Below are 12,615 nucleotides of genomic sequence, written 5' to 3'. Positions count from 1 at the left end.
TGCGAAGAAATTAAAAAAAACAAAATACGTAGGAAGCGTCCAGAGCACGACACGTGATGAATGGCTAAGAGCGCGCCAAGTGGCGCTGATCGTTGCGAGGCTCCCGAAGGAGCGCTCGTTAACTAGTTGCTCCCTCCTTGGCGGATCATATTCCCCGCACGGGTCGGGGGATAGCGATCAAACGCGCACCCTCGCCTGCAGTAATGGCCCATCAACTGGGTTTTTCTTTTCTTCTGTTTGTTAATATTCTTCCGATTTTTTTTCTTTTTTACTTTTACTTTTCATTTTTAACTCCCTCCGTCCTATAAAGACTTTTTTGCAACTTATATGTTAGCTTGCCAAAACGTCTTATATTATGGAACATATGAAGTATATTTTTAGTTTCATGATTTTTTTAAGTCTGAACCTCTTTCAAATTCAAGAAAAATCTGAGTACTTTTTAAAATTGAAGAATGATTTTTGAAATATGGTTATATTTCCTCAAATTTCTGAACTTGTTTCCAAATTTGGAACATTTTTTAAATTCATGAAACTATTTCCAAATCTGTGACCATTTCGGAAATCCAGGAACATTCAACTCAAATTCATGAATAATATTTTTTAAATTCAGAATATTTTTATATTCAATATTTTTTCTAAATTCAAGAACATTTTTTAGTTCATGATTTCTTTTGACATTCTTTTTTTAATTGTGAACGTGTTTTGAAATTCGGTTTTCAATTTTGTGATTTTTTTAATTCATGGAAATAAAATAAAATTCATCAAAAAAATTAAAATGGGACATGATTCAAATCACCAGGTTGAAAACAACACCCGCGCTCGTCGCCTTCAACGTGTCCTGTGGGGGCATGCTGACACTTTCCCGCGATGTGAGGGATGTGGCAGGCGTGCTATCGGCCACGGTCACAGTTTGATGCATGCATGCCATGCGGCGAAGCATCTACTACCTCTATAAAAGAAAGAAAAAACGGAGAACCAAACAATCAGATCCATCCATTAGTGAGATCTAATGGTCCTTAATTTTTTAATGTTTAACGCTACAAACCACGCATCTACTACCACGCCGCGCCCCGACCACGCACACCGAGCGAGATCTCTCTCCCTCTCTGGCTCCCCCCCCCCCCCAACACGGTTTCTTGTTTCACAACGCGGACGCCTCTTGCCCCGACCACGCATCCCACCACTCTGGAACCGCCCCCACTCACGCACAGGCGTGCCTCATCTAGAGGATGCCGCGGGAGGCGGCCGTGCCGACGAGGAGCGTCGGATGCAAGCGGACCTCCATGCCGGGGATGGCGACTCCCCTTATGGTTTCCATGTGCGCCGGCGGCAGGCACACCATGGTGCCGATCTGGCCACCCCCTGCATTGCTTCTGCCGGACCTGGCCTCTATCAACCCCTCATGCATCCGCGTACTCTCGTTGATCCAATTGCACGTTCCTTCAGCTTGAGCCGTCACCAAGGAGGATGCCATCACTTGCTAGATTTCATCATCGCACGCTTAAGGACGTCTTTCGCCTGGATGCATGGCACATCCATACTGTCGTCATTCCCTTTGAGGATTTCTGCGTGCATTTCCATGTTCACCAAGGAGATTCCATCGCTGGTTATTCCAGCAAGATTTGCGAGTAAAGTTCTCTGCCTCTTATATCTGGGTAGAATGCATTTTTTGACGATTTATTTGGTTGGTGTTCAAGAAATTCCAAATATTTCATACTGTGTTTGGAGATTCGTGTGAAAAATTAGTCTGTGGATACTTTCATTTAATGAGCGACTTTGAGGCAATTAGAGGTATAAAAGCTGCAGCTTCCTCAGAATAATTTATTCATTCTGGAAGCACATCAGAATTGCAGGGTTACATTAAGTGCTAATTTTGCATTTCAAGTGCTTTCATATAGCGGTCTACCTTTCATCCATATATTTTTAAGAAAACCAAATTACTATGCACTGAATGCACTGACTATATCACTTATTAATCCTTTAAGTACATAGGATTATAGGGGCTATGTACAGAACAAGTGCTACTTTTTATTAAACGCTTTGACATACAACTCTAAGTTGTGCTACTTCCTTTCATCCATGTATTTTAATGTAAGAGTATACAGTGTGTAAAATGAGCACAAAAATAAATGTACAGACTACATACAAGTTTATCTTCATGTAGAGTGTAGAGTGTGTAAAATGAGCACCAATTCATGCTTAATTAATGGAGTGGCAATGGGGCCAGGGTGGAAATACATGTCTCATGTTCATTTAAGGTGATTTTGTTTCATTTTTATTTCAGCACGCAAAGAATATAATTTATGCATAGTAGCAACTGTATGTATTTGTCCGTTGACTTTTATGTGGAAAGAGACATGTCTACTTGTATATATAGTTCCATCCCGAATGGCCACATCAGTTCTAGCAAAGCATGTGTGGTCTTATCGGTTTCTGATATGTTCATACCTTTTTCCCAGTGGAAGTGCTACCGTAATGATTCCAAACCAAGTTTAGAATTTTTGATACAAGTATTGATATGTTGATGGGAGCATGGGAGCTTGAATTCTGCACCAAATTAAGTGATGATAAATTTATTGGCATATAAGCTGAAACTCTGTTCACAAAATAGTGCAAATGAAAGCAGTGTTCTCCCTCATTTTGAAATTCGGGCAAATGAATTCTATTATGCCATATAGTGTTTCTTGCATGGAGTTTCAATAAGCATAACTTGTCCTACTTGGTCCAGACTATGTGCCCAGACAACAACCTGTTGTGCGGTCATCACTACGAATAAATTCAAGGCTCTGAAGGTGAATTTTCTTGGATCAGATCTTTACACTTCAGCATCCAGAGTTTGGTCGTGTGCTTGGATTATGCAACAAATGGGCTCTTCCATTTGGAACTTGCAATCGAAGGTTAAAAAACAATAGGGCGTTTTAACTGCTACTGCTGCCGCATAATTGGCAACTTTGGTTAAACTAATATGTATCATTAGATACAAAATAACTTACTTGTTTTGCCCTGAAATAATACCATATGAAGAACTTTGTAACATGTAGTTGTTTTTTCTATTTTGGCCTATACTTCTCATTGTGATTTTATATTTCTATTCATACAAATTTAATCATAGGATAGATTAATAGGACATGTTGTGACCATTGTACCGGTGGTTAGAAGAAAAGCTAATTCATAAATAGTATTGACAAATTGACTCTTCTTATTTTTGTGAGTCTGGTTCAGATTGGTTCCATCTGCAAGTTCTTCACAATTTGACTCTTTGATTTTGATCGTTCATCACCTCTTCCATTCTAGATAAAAGAACCTCCGCTGCTCGTGGCTCCATCGCTCTCCGTCGGCAAGAACACGCAAAATCACTGCACTTGCAAAAGTCACTAGCCTGCACTCTAATGGTGCACAAAAGGGCTGTGAGATCGTTCGCCAGATTCTAATGTTAGTCCTTTCTCTGCAGCTATATTTTTTAGGTATGTCGTTCATCTCTCCAATAATGGTTAGATCGAGATAACGGTTACTGTGAACCAGGAAGGTCCACATGCTTTGATGCAAACCACCCTATCTACCGTGGGATAATTCAGAGTCGCTAACAGCGTAACAAATACAAAAAGACAGATCAAAGTGATTACCCTATAGATAGGAACAACATATTACGGATTTGGTATGCCACAGTTGCAAGTAGAAACTAACCAAATAGTACTAATGAGAGTTTTTTCTTGATTACAAACAAATGTGGCCACATTACTGATAACCATTCTAAATTTAGGCAACATAATTACTACTTTTAGGTGGAAGTCAGAGTATAGTTTGTAAAAAGCTACATGCATGGTTAACGTTGTACCATGTGAGGTTGTCTCATTAGGAAATTCTAAAAGAAATAAAAGAGAACACTTCAACTTCTATATGTGAGCTGCATATGAAACATTCAGATAGGTCCATAACACCATGCCTCTATAATAAGAGAAAGAAATGTGAACAAAAAGCAGGTTGATGAGTATGAGCAGAAAATGTTTTTTTTTCTATTTTGCTGCTGTCAAAAGATATAACATGCATTACTTTTTACCCTCATAATGTAACTAAAAATAGATGTGCGAACTGATTTGACAGAATCTGTAGATATAAAATCACATGAATCAGAAACAAAGGCCCAGTATACAATCTTGTATAGGCTAGCCCAGACTCAAGGGCCATGACCCTCTACTTCTTCCTCTGCATACAGAAAAGGAATACTGGTCGGTTCAGTCTCTCTCTTTGTACGACATAGATCAAATACATCCATTCTTTCATGTGCGTGGGTGTGCATACATCTTGCTAATTCTTGATATGTCAGTGGCATCCAAATTTGACGAACAGACAGTGTTGCGCCAGACAGTTGCACATGCCAACGTGAATCTGCCCTCTAATCACTTGTAGAAACATTCTAAACTCTGTCTAGCCAGGAGCCCAGGACAACAAACAAAGAACTAAGGGAAGAAGTTCCAGAGAGAGGAGCAGGAAGGAGAAGACACAGTCGCTGTGAGGAGGGCAGTTTCCATCCACCGCTGGGGTGGGATTGATGGTGGGCATCAGATCCAGCCTGATGGTGGGCACCTACCTCCTCTCGATCCTTCATTACATCAGTCCTTACCCTTCCTTGCTCGATCCGCCCCACCCAAAAGTATGAATAGCTGGCATGATCTCCATTCCCCGCCATGGATTATAAATGACCTGCAGCCAAACCAAGATATAAAGGAGGGCGTCACCATCCGCAGAAACATTAGAGAAACAAAAAGAGACCATACACTTTGATTTTAGGGAGGAGGAGGGGCAATCCGAAGAGTAGCGCTATGATGGGGCTTTTGCTTTTCAGGCAAACATTTATAGATCGAAGGGGAGAGGTGGAGTAGTGCCTGTTCGGCTGTGGTAACTGAATGATGGAAGGAGCCTGTAGGGGAAGGGGATGGGACGGGCGGGAAGGAGAAGAGGTTGGGATTTTCTTTTTTGTTTGCGAATTGACACCATTGGCCTTCGGTGTTAATTTAAGTAGGGAAACTGAGCAACGACATGCATGTCTACATGCCAATAAAAATTAGTTAAATTCTTTTCTATGCCATGACCGTAGGGTGAAAAAGAGTGATTGGCTGATTTTGCAAACTGATTGATGATGTGGCATAGAGATGATGTGGATAGTGTGCATGTTGAGAGAATAGGTAGAAGTGGGGAGCAACTCCTTGAGAATGTTAGATTCGGACATGTCATGCAGAAATTCTAAAAAATTATCAATAATATCTGGTACATAGGGGATGTAAGAAATTAGGATCAAACTCAATCTAATCTGAAAGCAGTAACATGAATGGTATGAAATAGTAATATTCCCTATTTGTAATGGATCTGTCTTCTCCACGGACAGTTACGAACATCTCGTAGTATTTATTCATCGCCCTCGTGGCCTGCACCATCTTGCGGCACCATGCCTCTTCTGCTCGCTCACAGGCGCTCCTGGACCAGTTCGCCACGAATCTCCAAAGGACATGGATTAGGCACTCAAAGCGTCACAACAACCAAATTGATGGTAATTTCTTTTTTGCAGGGAAATTGATGGTAATTAACTGATTTATCTTTCCTTGAATCATCCGGCAAAGCGTCCTCTGATGATGATAGCAAAAAAGAAGCTTTTGTGTGATATTATCTTCCTAGCAGTAATAATCAGTCATGATCAGACATAATAAGATAAATGTATAACCCAGCTTTTGATTTTCTTCGTGCATGCACATAATATTTGAAGCAGTAATCGCCAGTTGGGATGATTGATCAATTTTTGAATCAAACACATATTTCTAGACAAATATCCAGGGCATTGTTGTGGCTTGCATTCATGTGCTGCTGTTCCCAGCATGTTTTGGTGACAAGAAGAGGAGTAACCATGAGTCATGATCATCAACTCATCATCTTTGTAGTAGTAGTCACTCTTAACCTTGTTTTTTGTTTTGTTTGGTGATTACAGTATAAATTCTCGCAACAGTGCAAACGTGGAGATCTTAGCCGTTTAATCGTAATTGTGTTTGTGATACTATGTATTTCAGGACTACTACTTGAACACGCCCTTCAGTTCCAACATTAATCTTTCTATCCATGGCATGCGGAATAGCTTATGAGTTTTCTCTGCAGGTAACCAAACTGAAACATGCTTCTCTCTGAAACTGTCCAAAGGCAACAACATTCTTCTTTATCTTTCACTGATCAAGTAGCATGAAAGGCATTCTTACTCTTCACTTCGATTTGCTATTTTTTGGAACCAGGTGAATTATCCTCCACATAGGATATTAAGGTAGCACTAGAACTGCACTTTTGTTTTCACTCTTACTCGCACTATCCTATATGCATGGAAACTAATTTACCGTTTTGATTATTTGGTGTATACTAAGTAAAATAGGAAGCAGATCGGCCACAAATCCTATCTTATATATAGGATTTTGCACCATGGGGTTTAGCTTCCATCGTCTATTGCTCTATATTTTCCCAAGGCGTATATACCTTCTATGCTGTGTGTTTGGGTCATGGGAACACATTATATAGGATGAGAAAATCTATTTTTAGTTGGTTCCATGTTTAGTTATGATCATTATATTCTCAACTGTTTTCTTTTGCACAAAGTACAAACTCGAATTACCTATCTCATGGTGTCCTACTTTATTTTATAGTAAAAAGTAAAACATCCCAGTTGAAAATGGTATGACGTTGTTGTGGTACCAAGTTGGCCAACCTGTATGATGACAATAGTTATCATGGTAATTGAATTACATACAAATACTATTTTCTTCCTCTAATTATTTCATTTCACATGGTGTACATATTTTCTATTTCTCACCCACTGATAGCACATTAACTGCAGTTTTGCCAGAAGCATAGTTATTGTTCAGAAACAAATTATTGTAAGGTTTCACGAGCCTCATAGTTGTAGAATTGGAAAGAAAGATGTACTCCCTCCGTTTCTAAATATGAGACCTCCTAGAAATTTCAATACGGACTACATATGGATGTATATAGACGCATTTTAGAGTGCAGTTCAGTCATTTTGCTCCGTATGTAGTCTGTATTGAAATCTCTAAAACGCCTTATATTTAGGAACGGAGGGAATAATTAGCTGATAACTTGTGACAAGTGTTCTTTTCATAGATCAGATACATTAGCCATGGCTTTGCTATCAAGACAAGTATGCAAAAGTTCCCTAAGCACACTACTGATAATATCAGTGTGTGAATATTAACTTGCACTACATATGTTTTTTTTGACAGGTTAGCAGAGCTCCAAAATAATGACCTCATGCCAATGGATGGCTATGTCTATATACCATCTTTAGTAGTGCAAGAGAGTGGGTTTTCTCTTTCGCAATACTTCTACTTGTTATTTAGATTCTTTATGATTTCAGGTTTATATTATTGTCCATTGTAGATGTTACAAGTTAATATGCAAAGCAGATTGATTTGTTCAGATAGTTTGTGGTTCCTTTGTTTATTCAGACTTTGTTCATGAATCATGGCGACTTCTTTTTCTTTTCACTTTGTATTGAGACAGTTCGCTGTGTATCTATGCTACAGGACATTTTATAATTTTTGTTATATAGGAGTATGTATCAACATGTCAATGCCATTTTTCATTTTTCTGATGCTATATAATATCACACAAAGATTCACAAAGATTTCACATGTCTGATCCATAGCAAGACCTACAATACACATATACAATCCGTAGCAATGTTTATGCTATTGTACATAAGAATCCATTCAAAAAAAATCTAGATATATCAACCATGTCGATGGATTACGATAAATGCCACCATAATTAACTTATAATATATGGGACGTGCATTTGCACGTACAATGCCACCATAATTAACTTATAATATATGGGACGTGCATTTGCACGTACACGCTTACTAGTTATGACACAAGTTTGTGCAACAAGGTCTTTGTTACAAAGAGAAAAAATCCGCAACAATATTTTGTTGCAAAAAATATTTAAAACAAGACATGCGTGTGCAATAGTGGAGGACACCTCGGTTGCTCAATGCGTGAGATCTGACGGCTCGCGAGCCAGACAATATTTTAAAAAGATCAGTCGGCGGATGTGTTGCACGCGCCTTTTTGAAATCTAGAATTTTCTAAATTTGAAAAAAAATAAACCCAGGAACAATCTTCAAATTCCATGAGCAATTTTCAAAATCATGAACATTTTTCAATTCGTTGTGTTTTTGGAAATTTGAAAAATAATAATGAAACTATGCTTCCCTTCAAAGAAACATGGACTGTGATAAATTATAGGATCATAGCCAACACCATCAACATGCAAAGCATTGAAGACCGCAGGGCAGTCAAAACTATGCTTTCCCTCTAAAAGGCATGAACCCTCGTAAATGTCATACGTGTGTGACGAACACAAAGCAACTCCGAACATTTTTATGATAAGTTTACTAAAGTGAGGATGATAACTTTAGTTGTGATGTATGACAACTATTTTTTCGGATGACAAATTTCTGTATATTTTTTGAATGTAAACTTTAGTTGTGTATAAAACGTCATGGCCGGACTGCTTTGTGTCACATGTGTGACATTTATCATTTGAGAAAAACAAATGCAAATGTCTTTTTATTTTTTTATTCAACAAAGGCAAATACCTGTGGGAGTGAGAGAGCATCGGGCGGCCCTGCAGTCCATATCCCGGCTCGATGGTAAGAGCATCTCCAGCCGTGCCCCAGGAAGGCCTTACCAGGTGATTTTCTCGCGCCGACGCCGAAAAAACGGCCCAGTCGCGTCCTCAGGAGCCCGATTTTCGCCGGCCTGGGCCGAAAACAGCGCTGGCGGACTCAGGCCGAACCCGGCGCGCTGGGGGAGCCCAAGGGCGCCGGGGCGAACTGTTTTGGCGCGAAAAAGCCGCGGGCCAGCCGCGTCACCGACACGGCGCCTCGTCTTCCCCCAACGGCCTCGATTCCCGCGAGGAATCAATGGCAATGCTGCCGTCGGTCAGCCTTGCCATTGATTTCTCACGGGTGGCGCGTCACGGGACGGCGCGCCGACGCCTCCCCTCCCTCGCATGCGTTCACACGGGCGCGGCGCGGCTATATAGCCGGTGGCCTCACTCGCCTGTGCCCACACCAGCCCCGCCCCTCGCCGCCGCCCAGCCCCTCCCTCTACCTCTCCCGAGCGCCGCCGCCCAGCCCCTCCCTCTCCCTCTTCACCTCTCCCGAGCCCGTCGCCATGGCAGAGCGTTTCCCCGGAGACGAGGCGGCGGCCAACGGCTTCGGCCGCCGTTCGCTGCGCGAACAGGAGTCCTGGCTCCTGTTCCAGGCGAACATCCCGGCGCTGCTGGACATGCGCGCCGGGCCGATGGGGTGGAGACTCAGCGACGGGGGAGTGCCCGTTCCCCTGTTGCCCGACGCCGTGGCCAAGCCCAAATACTTCGCCGAGGAGGTCGAGGTCGTACGCGCCTCCCTCACCGACGCCCAGCTCTCCCTCCCCCAGTACGCCGCCGACAACCTCGCGGCTTGGGCGGCGTACTTCGAGCGCCGCCAGCAGCAGCGGTTGGCGTCCACCAACGACGCGCCGGTGGTCGGCGGCCAGAAGAACAGCGAGGGGTGCCACCTGTGGTGGGGCGTCCCCGGCCGCACACTCGAGGGCGTGCTGACGTACCTCGAGGGCGGCAACGACCCGCCGTTGGCGTACCCGACGAGGGTGGCCGCCCCGGTGCACCACCGACGCGTCGGGCCATGGGTGCCAAGGAGGTTCGGGTCCTCCTCCTCTTCTTCCTCCTCGCGATTTTGCTCGCACTCCTCCGGTACTCCGGCCCTGCTCGGCGTCAAGGCCGAGCCTGCGACGGAGACGCCGCTCGGCCGGCGCACTCGCAGCGCCGGCATCGTCATCAATGAGGGCGGCCAGCGCGCCTCCTCGTCGGCTCCTCCTCCGCGCTTCGTCAAGCCAAAGACGGAGCCGGGGCTCGCGCTGGTGAAGACGGAGTCGGGGCTCACGCCGGTGAAGAAGTAGCCGGCCGCGCCGGTGAAGACGGAGCTCGACGACGACGACGCGGCCCTGGAATGGGCGCGCAGGGACTCCATAGCGATGGAGAAGGAGCGCCTGGAGAAGGCGAAGGAGCGCCAGTGCGCCGCCCTGCGCCACTTCGCAGAGCGCCGGCGCGGCCGCGACGAAGGCGGAGTCGTTGTCATCTGCGACAGCGACGACGACGACGCGCCGCCGCCACCAGCCCGCGTTGGCGACGCCGGTCAGGGGTCCACCAGGGACGGCCGCGTCAAGGAGGAGAAGTCCGACGACGGCGGCGACGACGGCGACTACTCGGCGTTCAGCCAGTTCTTTTTTAGATTAGTTATCTATTTTGCTATGTAATGAAAATCCGCGAACATGGCTAATATACGTCCAAGTTTGCCGAAATTTATCGTGTTTAGCCGAACTTCGTCGAAACGTGCCGAAATTTGCTATATAAATTTTATTTTTAAACACATCTGTTGGCGGCCCTGGGACCGGCGGCTGGGGACCAACTCGCCCCTAGGTTCAATTTTTGCGCTGACTCACCCCAGGTGGCGATTTTAGGCGTCCCTGGAAGGCCAACGGCTGGAGATGCTCTAAAACCCATGGCGCACGCGAATCAACCTATGGTTGAGTTGGTTAGGTGGACAGTGGTATCCCCAACCCACCAGGGTTCAAATCCTGGTGCTCGCATTATTCCTGAATTTATTTCGGGATTTTCGGCGATACGCTTTCAGTGGGAGGAGACGTTCCCGTCGACGACGAGGCGCCTACGGTGACTTCGTAAATCTCAAGATGATATGCCGGCTCAGTCTCTCGGAGGTGTTCATAGGGGTAGGACGTGCGTGTGTGCGTTCATAGGGGTGAGTATATGCGCGTGTATATGAACGCGGCACGCTGGTCGTCTTCACGTGACGTGACACGTGAGCCGTAACCCTCACCCGTGACGCGAACCAAACCAGACCCAACCATCCAAGTCTCCAACCCACAGAAGCACACCTCGCTCTCCTCCCACTCCACGCCACAGATCTCTCCCTCTCCGCCCCCTCCCCCTTGCTCCCCGCTCTCCACGCCATGGCCGAGGACGCCCCCAACGCCGGCGCTGAGGACATCCACCCCGCGCCCACTGAATCCTTCGCCGACGCAGCTGCCCCTCCGGCGTCGGCAGAGAAGTCCTCGTCGGAGACGCTGCTCCCGTCGCTCAGCATCTGGCCGCCGTCGCAGCGCACGCGCGACGCCGTTGTCCGGCGCGTCGTGCAGACCCTGTCCGCGCCCAGCGTCCTCTCCCAGCGCTACGGCGCCATCCCCGAGCCCGAGGCCGAGGTCGCCGCAGCCGCCGTCGAGGCCGAGGCCTTCGCCGCCGCCTCGGAGTCCGCCGCCGCCTCCCCCGCCTCCCTGGAGGACGGGATCGAGGTCCTCCAGGCCTACTCCAAGGAGGTCAGCCGCCGCCTCCTCGAGCTCGCCAAGTCGCGCGCCGCTGCCGCCGCCGCAGCTCCAGAGACCCCCGCGGAACCGAGCGGTGAAGAGTCGGAGGGTTCGTCGGTGACTGCTCCGCCCCCCACGGAGGAGTAAGGTGCTGACCCCGAGCCTTGATCCACCGAGGAGTGCTGCTATTTTGGCATTTCGTTGGGGATTATCTATTGTTATTACTACTACTTTATTAGAGATGCCTATGCGATGGGGAATTGATGTTTGTTTCATGAACCTGGTACCTTGCTACAAACTTTAAGCTATTATCAGCCTATCAAGGGTGCATCATTGTCCTTAAGGTGTGCATGAATGATTCATCAGGTCATCTGTACTGGCTGCAGTAGATTGCAAGCAGACTGTACCAATGAATATTCATAGCAATGGTGCCAATTGTATGCTTGTTCCTTCCGTGTTGACTTTGTTCTCGTTTGGATGGTGCAGCAGTGTGTGCTTTCGCTCATTTTTACCTTATGCACTTGGACTGCGTTAGTTCTTAGGTAGGTTTCATTCTGTTGAATAGTACGTTTTAGAGACGTGACACAAGTCTCTAAAACGTCTTATATTTATGTACAGAGAGGATAGTATATTGCTGAGCTGATTAAGTAAATACTACATAAGTACCATCTATTTTGGGTTGAAAATAGGCACATATTGTTTTCTAAAAGTAAAAGGCCACACTCATAGTTTAGAAGTGTTTTTTAGGTATTTATGTAACTTTAAACTACAGTTGTTTTTCTAAATCACTCCCTCCGTCCCATAATATAAGAGCGTTTTTGACACTACAGGGAGTACAATAGATCAATGATAGTCAATTTTTGGATGACTGAATGGAGCTGCTAGCATTGCAACCAAGACAACAACTAACATAGTAACATGCACTACTAGTAGTTGGCACTCCAATGAAGACTACCCGATTGCAATGCTAGGTTTGCACTATGCAGCTACGTCTGCATACAGAATTGAGCCATTTTAATTTAGTCGGTCATGTGTTGCTAGATGAGAAGTGCAGTTTACCAAATACTAAATTGTGAAGCTTCAGTTTCTTCTACCTATGCTTTATGCTAGCTGTCAAGAATATTTCTTTTCATCTAGAAAGATGGCTGAGGATGCATTAGGAAAACCAGCTTGGAGTTTATAT

General features: G+C 45.1%; 1 protein-coding gene and 1 long non-coding RNA gene across 3 annotated transcripts; both read left to right on the top strand.

The window, feature by feature from the left end:
* The first annotated feature begins 1,147 nt into the window (after positions 1-1,147).
* LOC125536395 lies at positions 1,148-7,510 on the top strand. Of its 2 annotated transcripts, XR_007295034.1 has the most exons (3): positions 1,148-1,628; positions 2,729-2,792; positions 3,295-7,510. It is a non-coding gene; the product is annotated as an uncharacterized LOC125536395 (long non-coding RNA). The 2 variants fall into 2 exon arrangements; XR_007295033.1 differs by having other exon boundaries at positions 2,729-7,510.
* Positions 7,511-10,971: 3,461 nt separating this feature from the next.
* On the top strand, positions 10,972-11,885 carry LOC125536394 (MFP1 attachment factor 1-like). Its single transcript, XM_048699608.1, has one exon. The coding sequence runs from the start codon at positions 11,082-11,084 to the stop codon at positions 11,577-11,579; it is 498 nt and encodes a 165-aa protein (XP_048555565.1). The 5' UTR covers positions 10,972-11,081; the 3' UTR covers positions 11,580-11,885.
* Positions 11,886-12,615: the final 730 nt, after the last annotated feature.

Source organism: Triticum urartu, chromosome 2 (assembly GCF_003073215.2).
Source record: "Triticum urartu cultivar G1812 chromosome 2, Tu2.1, whole genome shotgun sequence".
Lineage (NCBI taxonomy): Eukaryota > Viridiplantae > Streptophyta > Magnoliopsida > Poales > Poaceae > Triticum > Triticum urartu.
Note: the sequence above shows the minus strand (reverse complement) of the source record. Positions and strands in the feature narration are given on the sequence as shown.